The sequence below is a fragment of the Tauraco erythrolophus genome, chromosome 22 (assembly GCF_009769465.1).
Source record: "Tauraco erythrolophus isolate bTauEry1 chromosome 22, bTauEry1.pri, whole genome shotgun sequence".
NCBI lineage: Eukaryota > Metazoa > Chordata > Aves > Musophagiformes > Musophagidae > Tauraco > Tauraco erythrolophus.
Genome location: NC_141486.1, coordinates 7,263,724 through 7,282,708, shown reverse-complemented (window position 1 = coordinate 7,282,708; position 18,985 = coordinate 7,263,724). Strand labels below are relative to the sequence as shown.

The following is an 18,985-nucleotide window of genomic DNA, read 5'->3' as shown; positions in this document are numbered from 1 at the left end:
ACAAGAAGGACATTTCTCAAATACACCACAAAATATCTGAGATGTGCTGAGAGTTCTGATTTTCTACTGCATTATTCTAGTGAACGAGAATATTAACAACATGTAAGTGTCTTTCAGGGGAGTCTTCCACCCCCCAGGTAAGGCTGCACAATGTGATGACTCTTAATGTGCAGGCATTAACAATTTGTGCTCTAACCCTAGGCAGCAGCACCACACTGATAAAAGTCTGGTGCATCTTTTTTTTTCCTCCAAACGACCCTTATACAGAAGACACAGGCATGGAGCATTTCATAATTAATTTAATAGACCACATTTCTTCAGGATATGCCCTCCAAAAAAGATTTCACATCAGTAATACCTAAAAGAGAGCAAAAAGCAAAAGGCTTTCCTCTTTGTTGACAACATTAGAAACTGCTGTATTAGCTTAGAAGGAAAAGCAATTGTTCAATGCCACTGGAGAAGAGGTGCGAGGATGGGATGGCCAAAGAAGTCCTTTAAGCCAGATTTCTGATGCTTCTGTGATTAAATTACCTTCTAATTAAGCTGCTCTTAGCCACATATGCAACTCTTTTCTTGGGTTGAGAACTCTATATTGATAAGTGTGACCTAGAATGAGTTTTCAAAAAATCTTTAAGAATATTGTTAGATGATCAGATTTCAAAACGACTGCACAGGAGGTCCACACAGCAAGTTTCAAAAAAGTACCAATTAACCAAACAAGACACAGTCTTTGCACTGGTCATCAATCTGAGGCAACCACAAATCTCTGCTTTAACATTTAGCCTTTGAGAAGGACCCTCTCATTAAGGGACTCATATAATTCAGGATAAGCTTGTCCCCTCCTTTTCTGCAATCTGCAGCTGTCTCAATTCTTTCAAATCTCTCTGCAATTTCACTCAAGAAATGAATGACTCCAGGTCTGTTGACATTAAAACAGTAGAACTGAGCTGTTACTCTCACTACAGTTTTAACGGCAGTACTCAGTGCAGCTGGAAACCACCTCCTATGCAGAGATGAATGCATCTGAAGACAACCAAACTTCCAATTTATGTTAACACTGCTTTAGGATCCTCAGTCAGCAAAAGCCATTGGCAGCACAGTTACTCAGGGAAACTTGATAGAAAGGCCTCAGCCAATGTGTAAGCAAGTGCATCCTGCTTCAATGCCACTTCCACCCACTGATACTGTAATACCCTTGGACCAAGGATGCTGTGTGCAGCCTCCCTGAGTATTATCATTACAGCCTCACTTTTGACCACCTAATTAGGTGAAGCTCCCCATGCTACTAGCCATGGAGATGCCTAGGCATTTCCAGTCTCTGATGTCCTCTCTCCTCCTTTCTTCTTTTCTTCTAAACCAAGCCCCTCACCTCTTCCACTGTTTTCTGCACCTTCATTACACAATGCTCTGGGCTGATGGAATATGTTTATGAGGGGGGCAAATGCTTCCCTCTCCTTCAAAACCTTCATCTCCCAGAACTCCCTGCAGCTTCCCATGTGCACAAATCACTCTGGTTAAAGGCAGCAATCGGACACGTTCTGTTCAAGCTATGTCTTGCACTGGCAGACCTGAACAGATAGTTTCATCATTCCAGCCAACACAATACAGAGACTGAAAACAAGACTCATATGGTCTCACTGCACTGTAATCAAGACAGCTGTGTCCCATTTCACACCAGTCTAGACAGGGAGGGCAGGAAGAAATGAAGTCTATTCCCTCTCACGCCTCTCTGGGAGAAGTAGGCACATACCCAGCTCCATTTCTGTTTATCATACTCACCACCGTCTTGTCCTGCTGGCTTTCCATTCAGCTGTGCCCATGACTTTGGTCCACCTGGCACTGAATTTGTACTCTGAAAAAAAAATGACAAAAAACAAGCCCAACACTCACAGATCAGTGAAGTCTCATGACTGTTTCTCATTTCCTGGCTGGCACCTGCTACGGTTCAGACCATCTAGATCACCCAGATGACACAGGATACCACAGGTCTCCCCAGCTTCTTGTTGGGGCTGAAGTTAGCTGCTCCTCACTCCAGTGTACTACGATGCTACAGTAAAAATTCTCTTCTCTGCCCTGCCTCTCATCTCTCCTCTGCTCACCTTCACCATGTATTTCCTCAAACCATTCCTCTTGCTTTCCTCCCTCTAATCAAGCTTTTTCTTTGTTCTGTTGCATTTTCCCAAATGATCCCGCTTCATCCTCTAGATTTGTTCCATGCTACACCTCAGCTTGAAGGCTACTTTCTCACCCATTAACCATTCTTCTCCTCTTCAAAATATAACTCTTGTCCTGATTTCCCTGAACCTCAAGGGCTGGGCAAGTTTTTTAAACTGAAAGTATGAAATCTGCAGCACAGAGGGGCTGAGTCCTTGCACTCTCTGGGGAAGCTTTCTTATTTGCCAGTAGCTTTTTCAGGTCCTGACACTGGCTACTTCTCCCATATGACCAGATCTCTTCTTATCAAGTCTCATCAGGCTGGGAACAAGAACTGGATCTGTTGTCACCAAGCGACACTTGAATTAGACCCAAAGTAAAATAGTTTAGAAGTGCTAACCAGCCATCCCACATTCCAGCCATTCTTTCTAGATTGAAGCTAGACCTCCCGCACACACCTGAAAGGTAGAGGTAACGTGCACAGAGTTATACTCTAACTGCAGCACAGCATTCCTGGGGCACAGTAACTTGGGAGTCAAGACAGTCGATTCTACAAGAATTGATTATACAGGAGCTGTGGTGTAAATTGGACTCTGCTGATTCTTACTTGTGCAAGGCAACACAGACAATTAAAGAAAACCCTGAAGCTGTTTGGGGACAAGGGAAGCAGGGTGGCATTCACAGAGACCGCTTGCACCTACCTCCTGACTGATTGACTGTGTCGGCTTCTGTAAATTGGAGACAGATTTCTGCAAACCCTGCTGCGGCAGCGACTCCTGCAGCTGTGCAGCCGTCGCACTGGAACTGGAAAGAGACAGCAGAGGTGAGATCAAAGGGGGAGGAAGGCAAGAAGACAGACAGGCAACTCTGTCAATATAGCAACTGCTAAAAGATCAATTTAACATTGGCTCTACACCGGCACTGACAACAGAGAACTGATCACGGTAGGGTCCAACACTGTGCACAGCAGTGCACAGTTGCTGCTGCTTACCTGACAAAACTTAGCAAAGAATAGTTCTACCTACCTCTTTTGGTCTGGCTGATCCTGCTTGTTTGCCCATCCTGTACCGTCCTTGGGTACTATAATGATGTTGGGGTCGTTTCCTTTGTTCTCTGACTTCAAGCTAGGCAAGTTTGCAGGAGGTGGCATGCGCCGGGCAGCAGCAACTTTCCCAAGACTCTGTAAGCCATGTCTAGGAATAACTAGTGAGAAAGGAACAACAGCAGGTCTTAAGAGGGCTATATCCTGCTAGGAAAGGAACCTTAATTAGCATACTGTGGCTGGGTATAGTCCCAACAGAACTGTAGGACAAGCAGCACCACTGCTGCTATGCCAACACACAGGCCATTTCCCACAGGACCACAGTGAAGCAGCCGTCTGCAGTAGCAGCTGGCTAACAGGCAGCCTTCTACAACAGTTGGCAAGGAGAGAGAAATAATTCTCCCTAACAGAAAATGCCCACAGAGTCTTTTAGCTACCTGTGCAGATACTCCTCTTTCATTTCACCACGGAGAAGGAGCATCAGCCTTTCACAGCTTGGGGAAACGGTCACCCAAGTCCACCTCTTAGTCCAGGAGTCCTGAGGTCTAGATTTTCTAGCTCTACCCAACAGATCACATTTATTAAGATGGTATTTTATTTCCTTTGGTCTTCTACTTCCACACTACATCCATAGCCAGTCCAGGTAGCTTCTATTTTTTTTGTCCCCAACATCCATTTCTGGTCGCATCTCCACTGCAAAACTAACTCAGGTTCTTTCCTAGAGGCCTTCAGTTCTTGACTCTCACCTCATACAAGGTCTGATCAATTTAAGGCACTTCAGTCAGCTGAACTGCCCTGTCTTGGTACAGCCTAAGGCCCCAGTAAGGCTTTCACTCAAGTTTGCAACCTGACCACTTCGCAGCAAGGACACAGGCTAAACAAAAGGGCCAACAGTCCCCCAGCTGTTTTGCCATAATTCCTCTATGTCCCTACAACAACAGCAGCACAAAGAACCGCAGACATTTTCCTTGAAGTCCTAACAAAACACAGGCTTAGACACCAGCACAAACAGCTCTGCAGCCCAGCTGTTTCTCACTGGGCATCCTACCCACAGGGCCAACAACCTGAATTAGCTCTGCAACATCACTCTTGGAAGACACCAAAGGAGCTTTCTGAAAGCATTTCTTACCTGTAGTTCTGATAGCTTCTATTGACTTTCCTTTATACTTATCAAACAGGCTGAGAGTCGAGTACTTGCTTTTCCCATCCTTTCCCTTGGTTATTTGCCCCAAACGATCGGACATTGCGATGAAATGTCATCTAGTAAGGAAATTTCTCTGCGCCGCTCCCGATCTGCCTTTTAATGGAAGAGAACCAGGGAAATGTCAAATGGATTATTTAGCCACAGACAAGTAAAAAGCAAAACATGCACAACTGCTGGACCTGCAGATATCCAGCGAGCAGACACTGCTCGAGGTTTTATCCCTCTCCTCTGTAGTCACAAGAAGCTTGTACAATTTAAGATTCATAAACCAAACGAAAAGAACTGCAGGAATACACTTCTCAAAACATCATTTTTTTCCTGCCACTCCAGTGCTGAAAGCGGTGAGCTGCTTTAAGTATGAGAATACAGGAGAGAGTGGTCAACACAGTCCTTGCTTTAAAAGAGTAAGTCTAACAATAAGCAGCTATGCACAAGGATTCCTAAACATAAACGACAGAAAAGCACTGCATCTTATCCCACACTGGAATTTACCATCAGGTTTCCCACTGAAGCACTGGTAGCCAGATTTGTAATTTTAGGATTATGGTTCCACACTGGCCACAGCTAATGACTCGTACCAGCAATAAATGCTATGAAAACATCACCTGAAGGCTAGCTATTTCTTCAAATTTCCTTTTCCCATCTGCTGGCCATGAGAGAGTTAGACAGTTCAAAAAACTGCTCAGATGAAACAGGTTCAGACTCTTAAACCTGTGGGTTCAGCAGTTCTTCTGTGAATCCTCAAAACACTTTATAAAAATAGATTATGTTTTATCCGTTGCTGGCACCTTCAACATCATTTTTAGCTATAAATATACTCTTCACAGTGGCTGTGGTTTGTTAATTTTTTCACTCTGATCTTTGCTAGCACAACACGCTGTAATTAACACCCTACACACAGGCAGTCTTTTTGCTTTCACTTTTTGGCTCTAGGAGCCTAGGACAAACATACACACTACAGGTAAACGTTTATCTCAGGGAAAAAAAAAACTGCTTACTTTCACAGGACTTTTCCATTTTTTCAAGCATAATTATCATTCTAAGTTTTCTCAAATCTAGGAGCTTAACCTAACCTTTTCACACATAATTGAGACATCCAGATTTCTTGTTGTAAAGCCTCCACTTCAAGCCTAAAACTGCTGGCGGTTTTGTTACACCATCTGCTAGGTCCCCTCTTAGGTTTGCAACTCCGTGTTGGAGTAACAAAGCGCTACAGATATCCAACCTTCCCACCCTTTACCCTTTCTGAAACTCATCCAGCTGAAACCATGTTTCCAACAGTCCGAAATCACTCTGTCTGAAATAATCTGACCAGAGGCTACAACTTCCACCAGCAATGCCTTATCAAACATGATTTCCAGGTAAGAAGATTACTCCATCACGCATTATGTACAAAATAAAGCACAAATCACAAAATATGTTAGATACAGCCAGTTTGAGAATGCACTGCGATCTGCAACCAGCCGAGTAAAGCCCATCTGAAGGCTGCTGCCAGGAGGCAAGTTTCTGACCAACAAACCTGGCACCATGCAGCGTTCATTCTCGCATTGCAGGATTTAAATCGGGCCCAGCAGGAGCAAGAAGCTGTGTGCTAGGCAGAAAGCAGCATGGCTGGGGATAGAGGAAGAAAAGTATGTTCTGTCACTCAGTAACAACATCCTAAGGATGCTCAGGAAAAACAACAGGCTCCACAGGAAGCCCCACGCAGCCACCTTTGGTGGACCACCACGTAGGGCTGCAGCACGAAGGCTTGCGGAGGCAACCGGGTTGGCCAGCATTCTTCAGGCACCTTTTCCTGCAGAGTAGCAAACAGATCTTCGGCTCCAGTCTGGTTCCATCTATGCTCAGATGGTCACCATGTGCCAAAGAAAACAACAGCTCCTCCCTCACTTGCCCATTTCCACCGTATTTTATTAGTAGGACAGACATAAAAGAGAAAGGGAGAAAAAACACTGATTAGCACAGACTTGGCAGGGAAGTAGAAGCTGGACTGAGAACAATGATCTGTTTGAACTGGCAGAGTTGTGGGGAGGCCTTGACTAGAGAGAAGAGCAGAGGGTGCCGCACACCAGCCCTCAGCTGTGCTGGCAAGAGCACAGCCACCTGCTTTTACAGGTATATCCAGCCTTGCAGAGGGAGCCTGGCTCGGGGTCTATCCAAATCACATCAATCCTGCACCAACCTCACACAATCCCAAGCAATAAAATTCACTTTGAGGTTTAGAAAACTTAAACCAGATAAAATTAGTAGGCATTAGGGGAAAAAAAAAAAACAACCAACCAAAAAACTACCACATCAGGTTCAGGAGTGAGCCGGTTAACAGAAAATCCCCAAGTTCCTGAAAGTCAGCACGCAAACAACACGAAGGGTAACGCTGCCAAAGAGAAACCCTGACAACCAGTTATGTAACTGGGTCTCAGCTGCCTCTTGATTACATCTTATATCATTAAAAGGATGCGGGAGGAATAAACAACCACTTCAGAGCAGAGAAGCTGGAGACATGCCAGGATAAAGCCCCTTGTCAAACTTTCTGGGCCAGCCCCAACTGCTGTCTGGAAAAGTCAAATTCATGTGTACTTTGAACTCCTCCAACGCTTTGAAGCTGAAAACGTGAAACACAGCTTTGTTTGTACGCTATGGATCACACTGCACTCCAAAGGGGAAAACAAGTCCAAGGAGAGGTGAGGCACTTTCCATATGGTCCCAGAGATGCTGAGCCCAGTGGGAGCCATCCCGCAGGCAGGACCTCGCTGCCTGTCCCTCCTGAGAGCAGCCAGCTGCAGGTCTGAGCTAGGCCATGGGTGTAGTGACCAAGGGGGATCACCCAGCACCCAGGTCACCCCCAGCACTTCAGAAAGGCCACAGAGCCTCCCAAGGCTGTCGCAACACTGGACTATTTTCCCAACACACAGTTAAACAGGGAATCCAGGCAGGGATCATCAAGGCCTTCCAGTCTTGCAGAGCAAAGACATTTCTGATAAAAATTAAGTTCATTAAGGATCAAACTGCCAGTCTGCACACTTATTATTAGGAGAGCTAAAACCAGAAGGCTCATGCCGATGCTGACAACTGAAAACTAACAGCCTCGGCAAAGCCTCTGACCTGTGCTCAGGGTTACCGTGTCCGATAGCTGACCCTGAAGAAGGCATTATCCCCTCTTATGGAGAAATCAAAAAAATCAATCACCAGCATTTCCGCAAGGTTTCTCTCAGAGTTTATAGACATCTTTAAGACAAGGTTAGCTAACCAGGTCTGCTCTAATATCCAGAGACACCACCAGAATGCAAAATACTGAGTGTCTCCGAGGAATCAGAGAATACTGCAGTATGATCAGTTACATTAGGGGCCCCAGGGTACAAATAACTGCAACAAAATCACCTCCTGGGCAGAGAGCTTCACTGCCCAGCAGTCTTTGCATCCGCATCATGTTGCTCTGGATTTCATGCGTGGGTATTGACCCTGTCTAGCTGCCTTTTAAAGGGGCACATTCAAACTCAGAGAGAGCAACAGTGATATTTTAAGTGCCAGAGCATGCAAGCCTTGGAGCTATGGCATGGATCTACTGAGCACAGAGAGTCCGTTCTGCAAGAAGAGCCATGTGAAAACCCTGAGCTACTGGCACTGGTAACAACTGAAAACCCCTGAGCTGAAAACACAGCCAAAGGGAGAGACCCCTGACAAATGGGATCATCTGCAGAGTTCTTTGGAAATCTATGTATGAAGGAGGTTGGGCTCCTGGTGTTTTATTCACAAGACTTCAATGGAGCTTGAATACCTGGAAGTTAGCCAGCCTTAACTGAGCAGGGCAAACAGATTTATGAAAGGTAACACACACACTAGAAGGAATCACTTCAGCTGCTCACACACCACTGAGCTCTACCCTGAGCACAATTCCTCGGCAAAAGACCCGAGACTGCTGCAGACCTTCATCCTTGCTCACTTCACAGCAGCGCTCACAAACATAAAACAGAGCAACAGGATGGAAATTAACAGTGAAAAGGCTTTTCTCCAGAAGTAGGAAGATTTTTTTTTACCTGAAATTTTATACAAATTGCTCAGAAACTCACAAGTTGCAAAAGCGAGAAGAGAAGAGAAGAGAAGAGAAGAGAAGAGAAGAGAAGAGAAGAGAAGAGAAGAGAAGAGAAGAGAAGAGAAGAGAAGAGAAGAGAAGAGAAGAGAAGAGAAGAGAAGAGAAGAGAAGAGAAGAGAAGAGAAGAGAAGAGAAGAGAAGAGAAGAGAAGAGAAGAGAAGAGAAGAGAAGAGAAGAGAAGAGAAGAGAAGAGAAGAGAAGAGAAGAGAAGAGTTTGGAGTTGATGTTAAACTGAATTCTACTGCGGCTTCTAATATTACTGGTAACATGAAACCTTTTAAAAAACAGTATAGTTTTACAGATTAACAATGTTCACTCTTCTTTAAATACATCAATTTTGCTGATACTTCTCACAGCTAAACATTAATCTGTCAATATGGAGATACCACTACTTCTCCTGGAACACGTCCCACCAAGAACCACCTATTTGTGAAACCATCGCCACCTGCCTCGGGGATGAAAGACAGCACTGGTCACCCTTGGAAGAGCTTTGGTGAAACCGCGTGACCAGCTGCCCTAGGGGCTTGGTGCCAGATGCACCAATATCCTGTAGAAGCCCTGTTTAGGCAGGCAGGGATCATCAGCCTAGCAGGGAAGGGACCAGATGAGCATTCTGTTCCTAGGAGAGAGTGCTGCGTAAGGAGGGGAGCAACAGGAGACGATCAACATCGAAGTACAAAGTCAATAGGATCAACGCAGAAGAGCCGTGCAGTAGGCAGAGGCTGTAGCAAGAGTCTAGGCCACAAGAAGCCACTTGCTGTCATTCTGTTGCTTTGTTTCCAAAGAGAGCTGCTAAGATTTGTTGGTACATCTGCAAAAGGGCCTGCTGAGATCCCGAATGTGGCACAGGGAGAAGCAAGTCAGCTATCTCTACCGTAGAGAAAAGACAGACATCCCGTAGCAAAGACAGCTCCTGATTTACACGGTGGGGGGGACCCTCCTCACTTAGCTGAACAGGCATATTTGGCAGTACCATAATTGCTCTGTTAATTCTGTGCGACTCCAGTTTCTCTCAGCATCTCCCATGAACCTTGTCTCCTTGTAAAAATAGGGAATGGGAGATGAGGATCACATCTCCCATGATTTATTGCAGAGGTATGCTGCTAGCTGAGTAATACCGTTGGAGGCTGCCTGCCAGAAGACTTGTCTGTGGGCCAGCCTCATCACCAGGCCTCTCTAAGCCCAGCCACCCTGAATTTGAGACATGCAGCAGGACCATGAAGAGCAGAGGCAGTCTTCCGGACAGCACAACTATCATTAACTCTGTGGCGTGGAGATGTAGAGGCAGAGATAAAACATGACGACAACAGAAAGGGCATGTCCTGTAAGATGACCTGACCTCATTTTCTCACCTCTGTCTTCACCAAGCTCACCTGCTGCCCCCTCTTATAAATGTACCAACAGGCCAGGAATCACACTACTGTTACTGAACCACTGCATGGTTCTAGAGAAAACAGATTTCCATAATCTCAGGTTCAGTCTGTGAAATACAGAAGCCTCACCTCTCTGCTAAACAGCTTTCCCAGTGCTGGGAAGGCAGGCAGCAGAGAAAGGCAGCCAGCAAGGGTGGATTTGTAACTTACTGTAAAACAGATAAAGCAGACTGGAGTCTAGAGAAGCGCTCAATTGTGTTTACACAAAAACACTAACGAGTTCTGTGGTCCTTTCTGTAAGGCCTGGACAGACAATGCCACACCCTGGAAAGGGAGCCCTGACCTCCAGTAATTGAGGACACAGACAAAGATAAGAAATACTTCATCTTCAGGATGCAAGACTGTAGAATAGAGAAAAAAAAAATCCAGTAAGAAACCTGCTCTACAGCCCACAGAACGAGATCTTGTGCTCATGAAATTCTCCCTCTTCTTCAAGCAGCAGAAAACCCAAGGTGTGCAGTAATTCTTTTCTTGAAAGGAGTGTCTGTTTACAACAGGCCTCCAGAGAAACAGAGACAGTTTTCCGCCCATCTGCCCCATCATGCCACAAAAAAAGGAACTGACCCCTTGGTGCCAGCTTGTGAGGAAGAAATAACTGTATCTCTAACCCAAGAGGAAGCACTGCAGGGATTTTATGCCTCTCAGAACCAGGAATCAATTACTGCAGGGAGGCAGCAAGGTATCTTACATGGAGCAACCCGGAAGCACCAACCATCACCATCAGGCTCGCTGCCCTCTCATCCAGGCCAAAAAGGTGTTAAATGAGGCAAGCCTCAGCTCAAACTGACTCTGATGCCCCTATCCATAGACCTTGCCAGGCACAGAAACTGTGACTGCCTGTAGGCACTTCTGCAGCAAGACACAATAGAATAAAGGAGCATATTCCTTTGCTGTTTCACATTTCAGAGGCAAAACCCAGAGGACAGAGCAGCTCTGTTCAGCAAGAAACACCTGTGGCTTCAACAAATCCAGATCCCAACTGCTCTGGTTTAAGAGGAAAGGGAAGTGACCTAGTGATCTCTATGAGTTGCCTGCACAAACGAGGGCTCATATTCAAAGGCAGATCGTTACCCTTAGAGTTGTCCTTACACTCTGGCTCCTCCACAACCAAGGCTCAGGGCTGACACACGCTACCTACAGCCTCCACAGTGGTTCTGCCTTCTGCTTCGTCCTGTTCAGGTTCCTCTGAGAGCTGAATGTCCAGTGAAAATATACAGATACATCCTCTTCCCTCAACACCAAAGCAAGGGGGCTGATCACGAGCAAGCAATTTAAATCCAAATACAAAAGAAATCCCTGGCATAATGCTCTCTGTTGGCAAAACCTGTTCAGAAAGCTCCTGGCAACATTCAGCTGAACTCTAAGGTAAACTGGGCATTTAGGTATCTGAGCAACAGTACCAGACTGCAAGTAGCTGGTAGGGATTTCCTGATGGAAACAGGGTTCATACTATCAGTCCTATCTTACAGGCTGGGTAATCAAGGTAGAGAAACAGAGATCCCATCCAGAGCTCAGGTTTCTGTCCCCAGCCACTCAAACCTTTGCTGCCAAGACCCTCAACGAAAATGCAGCTCTAACAACCTCTTCCAATGGAAGAAACTCTCCACTGGCACAGAAAGTGGACCCAATCCTGTCCACTGCTCCAGAAGAGCCCATGAGGCACCCACACAGCGTGAACTGTTCTCACGTCCTTGCACCAGCTCTTGGGACTGACAGCTCCAGGCAAAGACACTTCCATCACTAACAACTAAACTGAACACCACTGCATTTTAAGGCCATGAAATCCCCTTAGACAGGACATTTCTGCCACAGACTTTCAAAATCATTGCAGTGATAATACCCATGTAACCCAGGTGAGATACAGCAAGATTGGCACAGGTGAAGCACCTATGCTGCCAGTTCCAGAATCCAAACTAAGTCCCCAAGTCACTAGGCATAGCTCACCTTGGAGAGCCCTACACAGTCAGGGCTAGGGACCAGCACAAGGACTGTGATCGACTGCTGCCAGAGAATAGATGCATTCTGAGAAGCAACCACAGAAATTCTCCCATAGAAGTCAGAAACATTTCATAAATCCTTCACCTGGTCCCAAGCTCAGCAATTTATTCCATCTCTCAGCAGCAAACAAAGGTTTCATAGCAAACAAGCACAGAGGAAATTGGAGATATCAGAGCTCCAAGAGATGAAATCGGAGCAAAGCTGGCAGTCTTTTTTCAGGAACAGATACAGCTCTTTCCACACAAATGCCATCAGCTGTTGAGTAAGCAGCTCTGTTCTCTCTGCAGTCTCGGGGAGGATCACACTGGAATGGGGAGGTGGGTGTTTGCCTTGTGCTGATGAGCCTCACTACCAGATCTGGGCTTTGCAAACACCTCTCCACACTCTCAGGCTGTCTGTGGACTTCAGGGCCTCAGCTCCCACTCAGGTTATGCACAAAAGGTTATCTTTATGAAGAGAAAGACTAGAGAGAAAACCCAATGGTATTAACCAGCAGGCAGTAAATGCCAATCCCCCACTGGACACACAGGGGAGAGGTTCCTGTACACCCCTGCAGAGCACATCCCACGAGTCCTGTTCCTCCCCAAGGCACTGACGATCTCCTCCGGCAGGCACCTTTACAGCCAGCCAGGCCAGCACCACACACTGCAGGGTACAAAGCTGCCCTGCCAAGGACTGAACTGATCTTTCTCTATCAGATTTCTCTGATTTCCCATAGCCATTAAGACCGATGCAGCCAGTTCAAACCATTAATAAGATTACAAGCAGTTCGGGCAAGCCTGCAGTTCATAAACACTGCAGATGCTGAAGCTTCCAAGGAAGTATTCCTCCCGGTTCCTCAATTTTAACACCACCAGGGCAATGCAGCATTGCACAGCAATCCTTCTTACAGGAAGCCTATTCATACGCGCCATTTGTGCTACGAATGAACACCAAGGATGCTAACAGGAATCTGGAAATGGACACAGGGACAAAATGGTAAGAAACTGGACCGTTTCCACAGTGTGGTTCAGTACTCTGAAGAAAGGAGCTTTAGATATCTTCAGGTAGCTTTAGCTCTTCTGGAGAGCTAAGCAACTCAGACTACGCACAGGACATCTGGATGATGCTGAGCTGGACAGGAAGTGAAAACATTTCACAGATGCTTTAATTTACATAGATATTTGCAGTGCATAACTGCCAAGGTGGGTAAGCATCATCACTTCTGTTTCTCAGATAGGAAAATGATACTGCAGAACTCTGCAGCTATGCTGAGTGGTAGAGCAAGAGACTCTTCATCTCCTACCTTCTGGTGCTGGAGAGCACCCTCCGAATCGCAGTGCCTTCCTAAGGCTGTGGGGCCAGGAGCAGCATGAAGCTGCTCCAGAGGAGTTCTGGAGGAGCAGATCTGCACGCTGGGATGGGGAACGATGCAAACACGTCCTAAATGAACCACTCCATACACTGCTTTCACTGCAACAGGATCACAGGCGTCACTAAAGACAATATTTCCCTCAGACGCAGAATGTCAATACCATGATAACACCCAGATCTCGTGAATCCACTCCTAAATGACAGTTCGTGAAGTTTCCATTGCTAGGTGGGAGTTTGAGTCTTTGATTATTTCAGAAAAAGATAAGCCCTTACTTCCTGCTATTCCAGCCATGAAGAAACATTTCTTGAGCATGTCCCTACTCCCCTGCCTGCTTCACAGCCCACTCCCAAACTCTGAACAAGAGCACTCAAGGCTTTTGTACAGGCTCCCAGCCCACATACAGGTAGGAACAGCTGAAGAACCTACCCTACAGCAGAACTCTTCCAAAAAAATCACTGTATTCCCACACAAGAAGTACTTGTGGGAGGCAAAGTCCCAATGAAAGCTTTTCAAACATGTCTCTATTCACTCCTTGCAGCACCCATCACTACAATTCCTGTCCAAAATGCCTCAACAGCTACCCAAGAAGGATTTCTCCACCAAATCTCTTCCAACAGGGTGCTAACTCTGCAAACAACATATAGTTCATTCCTCTTAAGTGCTACTCACCTGAAATTCAAAGGCTAATGAGGATGCTCCCAACAGCTAATTAGAAGCCCTGTGGACATCTGAAATGCCACAGTCCAACACAGTAGTCCTCTTGGCCAGATTCTAGGGTGCTGTTAGCAAGTCCTTGCTTTCTTCCTTGTATTTTTCCTGTATTTCTTCACACCTAAGCCTAGCTCACCTTCACACGTTTCAAATCTGGCCATTACCTCTTCCCTTTCACTCAAGGCATGATTACTTTCACCAGTCCTCCACAAATTAATGCCCGTAGTCTCTTAAAGATAAAATAATGAGCTTTCTTGCCCCTTGCAGTTTACCAGCACTTTCCTGAAAATTGAAGTGTTCAGAACCAAAACACAGACACTGTATTTTGGCTGTAAGTACAATGACCCCCTGCACAACTGCACATACACCTCAAAAACACCTTCTGTCCTCACAGCGATGCAAGTCAAGCAGTTTCACAATGAACCAAAGCCACAGGCAAATACAGAACAACCCAAGGCTACTAGACCAGCCTACAGTCCATTTCAATTATAGTCCCAATGCACCCAGGAACAAAACAAAACAAAACAAAAAAAAAAGATCAGGATTTACAGCTATACACATCCAAACAAGTTTGCTCTGAAATAAATGGCTCCTAAGCTCAAACTTCTCAGTTATGTCTTCACAGGAAGCACGTCTGCACGCAGAGAACATCCTGAATGTACAAGTTACTAACTAAAACCAAGCCCAAGGTACACTTCAGTGAGGCTTAACATTATAATACAATCTCCTGCTTCATCCCCATTTTCCCCCTCCTGTGGGAGGGGGAGCAACTCTTTAAACAACCCAGATGAGTTTTGCACATATGGGCAAAAGCCCCTTCAGAAGGTGCTTTCCAGGAGCACACTGTCATGACCTTCCTAATAGTCACTTATTTCAGCACTTAGAAAGAGTTCTGCAGAGGGAGCTGCACCTCCCCAGCCTCTACCTGGTCACTGTGCTTTCACCTCGTTGTCTGATACCTGACAGACTCTCAGTTGTAATTCTTCTGTTCCAAATGACAAACTAGTGATAAGGAGCTGTGAAATTATCGACCTATTAGAAGAATGAGTCAGTGCCACATGAAAAACAAAACCCACTTACAAGGCACCATTAGCTGAAGAGCAAGGCCTGATACTGAGACAACACTCTCCTTGCCAAGTTGCAGAATAAATGAGGAACCCAGTAAAGACGAGCAGGGATGACCAGAGAGGTCCAGCCCTTGTAATAAACCCTCTCCCTCGCTCCCCTAAAGCTATCATCCTGAATTCAGTAAGTTTGCCCTGTTCAAATTGCTTCTGTTCCTACAACAAGAAAATACAAAAACACCAGCGGAAGTGCCACTATAGCAAAATCTCTTTGTACAGACTATCATCATGAAAATAAAAATAAAATGGCTTACTATTACTTTCAATACAGCAGCACTTAAGAAGGTTAGCCCAGCTCACCCTTAAATACTTTCAATTACGCAGGAAAGTACAATGAAGGCCTTGAGCAACCAACGCTTCTGAATCTTAAACAGGCAGGTAATTCTGTACTGCACAGCTCAGGCAAACCGGAGGCACCACCAGACATGCCAAAACCACGGTCCTGACTCTTCCCAGGGACACCTCAGGTGCAATCCCAGCAAGATGAGGAGGATGTGGTACAGGAATCGGGTGCTCTGCAAAAGCATCAGTGCCACACACCTGAGGACTGAGGATTGTTTGTCTTTATGCCATCACTCCGTCAGATACCATGGCACGCGGCGTCAGGCGTAAGGCAAATACGGACTCTAATGCCACCTTTACTTTCAGAAGGAGGTTGTTCAAGTAAATTAGCCTTTGAAGTTAGGTTTTACACAAAGCTTTAATAAAAGGCTTCATTAAAATGTCACTATAAAGTTAAATCATCTTAATAAAAATTCTTTAGAAACATTACTCATATTTATTAAAACTAAAATGCTTTTAAACCCTGCAACTCCTTTCCAGAATCTGTATGGACTATTTACTTACTTTTCCAGCTTCAGCCAGTTGGCTGAGTTTCACTTTTTAGCTCTCATGCACTAGAAAAAGAAAAAAAAAAAACAGTCCACAGTTCATCAAAAAATGCTCTGTAAGACCGAATAAAAATTCTCTGAGTTTAGAAAAAACAAGGCACCAAGGCACCATATAATGACAACTTTGGAAATCTATATAAAACTCGTGGTTTACTATTTTTTTTAATAAAAGGTATCAGCTCAAGTCATGTAGAAATATATTTTCTTAGCAGTGAAGACTGCTGAAAGTATCCTAAAACATGTGACATCTAGTCTACTCAAGCCATGTAGAAAAGCAGACCAGATCAACAAATCAAAAAAACGAATCAACTTATATTCAAAGTACATATCAAAGTAAGCACAAAACCAAAATACAGCTAGTAGCAGACACATTCATACTGGCTTGAGGAAACATGTAATTTAAACAAACAAACCAACCAACCAGCAATCTCAAACAGTATTTGTGATTTGTCTGAGTAAGAGTTTAAAAGTTCAGATTAAAAATCAAACAAGAAAATTAGTAGACCACTTCAAAGAGGTCTTATGAGAGAGGTCTTGTTTATCATACCCCAAAAATAGACTGATAACTAGAAGAACCTCTTGGGCCACAGTCTTGAAAGAAGTAGCATCACCCATGATGATCTTGGGGACCTCAGATGTGCTCCTGATAATACCCAGGCCCACTTAAAACATTTCCTTTGGAGTGAGAAATGCAGGTAGCTATTTCAACTTTTCAGACAGAAATCATCCCGAAACCATCACTTTCCATTCTCTAAATTCCACTTTCAGAACACGGTCTCAGCCTCCCTACCTTTTCCAGGTGACCTTACTCCCCACTCCCTGGCCCAGAGCATTAGCTTTTAGGACACTGGGGTTTAACTGCTGCAGAGCCAAGTGAACATGGAAAAGGTAAGTCCAAAAGTAACATCCTTGCCAGTTTATATCTGGGAAATCTACTTTACAGGAGCCGATTCCCCAAACTTGGGCTCTCCAAAGCAGGGACCAGCTATTTATATACCATGAAAGGGCCTGTCCCAGTGGAGGCACCATGTGCATCTGCAAGAGACAAGGCTCAACACAAACAAAACTTCCTTGATTCAGTCCTGGAAAGCGTGGGATGCCTTCCCCCTAAGCAGACTACAGCAGATGATGCAGACACTGTAATGTGCTTATACTTAACACCTGTTACTAGAAAGAAACGAAATTACCAAAGCCCTAAATATTTATGTTTATTATATGTTATCACCTCAAACACCAGTAACATCAATATACAAACATCTGAAGGGCTGACACTCAAAGGAGTATCTCACCCCTTCCACATTCAGAAGACAAAACCAAAACAAAACAACTTTCCTAACAAAACCCACGACTCCCAGCTCATTCAAACCCCTTTCGCCAGCTTTGGCTTTGGGGACCAGGGGATTGTTCATAACCACCTTATCGAAAAACAAAAACCCTCCTAATTCACAGCCAACACTACTTAAACAAACCACCCCCTGGTGAAGATGCACAGCACGTGTCCCAGGACCCGCATTAGGGTTTCTCAGCTTGCAGCACGGCTACTCCCACCCAGCAATGAAAAACTCCTTCCCAAAGCAAAAAAAAAAAAAATATTTTCAAACCTACCTAACAAGCTCTGCCAGCACCACAGCGCACAAACTCCATCCTCGCTCCCCCGCGCTCAGCAGCTGCCCCGCACGCCCCCCGCCCCGAGCCGCATTTCAGCCTTCGGCCTCAGCAGCCCTTTTGTGGGCTCCCGCACAACAACACACCGGCCGAGCCTTCTGGATGCCGCCCCCCCGCGCCTCTTGTTTTGCTGAGACACACACACACGGCGCGACAAAAATATCTTTGTGTCACACTCCCGCCGATGAAGAAAAACAACCTGCCTTTGCGGCGCGGAGCCCCCCCCCGCCCCGCTTCCCCTCGCCCCCCGCCGAGCAGCGGGGCAGGGGGGGCTCCCGCCCGGCCGCACGCAGGGACACCCGCCCCACAGGCCTCCCTCGGGCCCCGCGCCTCACCGCGGCCCTCACCGCGGCTGGGGACGGCCCGGCCAGGCCCCGCGGCCGCATCCCCGCGGGGGGGCCGCACAATAAACACAGGCGGCCACAGCAGCCCGAGACGGGGAGGTCGCTCCGCAGCCGTGCCGGCCCCCCCCCGGCGGACCCGCCCGGGCTGCGCCACCGTCTCCCCCGCGCCGAGCCGGGAGGCCGCGGGCTGCCGCAGCCGCAGGCAGCCGCTGGCTCCGGCTCCATTTTAGGGCTGCCTCGTCCCACCTTCCCTCTCCCTCCCCTTCCTCCTCCCCCCCGGGCCCCACTCACCGCCCCGAGTATCCGCGGCCGCCGCCGCCGCCGGCCCCCGATACCCACCTGTGGTGGTGGCGGGGAGCCGGGAGCGCCTGGGGAGCCGGGTGCAGAGGGGCGATGGGCGAGGGGCGCGGCGGATGGCGGCGGATTGCGCGGCGGCGGCAGGATGCGCGGCGATACGGGTTCTCGCAGCCGCTCCCTCCTCCTCCTCCTCCTCCTCCTCCCCCGGCCCCGGCTGTCAATCCCGCGCGGGAGGGCGCCGCGCACAGCGCCACCTGCAGGGCCTCGCCGGCGCCGCAGGGGCGGCCCAAGATGGAGGGGAGAGGAGGGAGGCGGTGCTGCCCCCGCACCCAGCACCCCTCGTTACCCCGCACGCCCGGAGGTGCGTGGTCCCTGCTTGGGCCGAGAAGAGCTTCAGGTCAACACGATGCGAGCAGTGTTCCCGGCCAGAAATTATCGCTAAAGATACAGTTGTAGAAGTTGCCGTGAAATGCAGTTCCTCTGCCCAGGGGAGATGCGGTCTCCTCTCACACAAGGACTGATCAGTCTCTTCATTCTCCTTCTCTGTCCTATAACAAAGTCACGCGGGTGTCTGTCAGTGTGACGTTTTGCAATGAAAGGCCAGACCTCAGGTATGCACGCAGTTATTTGTTAGGGACTGTTCAGCAGTTTGCAGAAATGGCACACATATATATTGAGT

The 18,985-nt window shown here is 46.8% G+C and overlaps 1 protein-coding gene across 9 annotated transcripts in view; it reads right to left on the bottom strand.

Moving 5' to 3' along the window:
• PRRC2B (proline rich coiled-coil 2B) overlaps nt 1-18,388 on the bottom strand; it is a 49,406-nt gene extending 31,018 nt beyond the window's left edge. For all 9 annotated transcript variants that reach the window (XM_086625420.1, XM_086625419.1, XM_086625422.1 and 6 more), the window contains exons 1-5: nt 18,349-18,388; nt 4,326-4,493; nt 3,180-3,357; nt 2,856-2,958; nt 1,780-1,852 (exon numbers count right to left, since the gene is read on the bottom strand). In XM_086625420.1, coding sequence (XP_086481546.1) covers nt 1,780-1,852; nt 2,856-2,958; nt 3,180-3,357; nt 4,326-4,440 — 469 coding nt within the window. In that variant the 5' untranslated portion in view covers nt 4,441-4,493; nt 18,349-18,388. The remainder of the gene's footprint in view (nt 1-1,779; nt 1,853-2,855; nt 2,959-3,179; nt 3,358-4,325; nt 4,494-18,348) is intronic.
• Between the last annotated feature and the right edge of the window lie 597 nt (nt 18,389-18,985).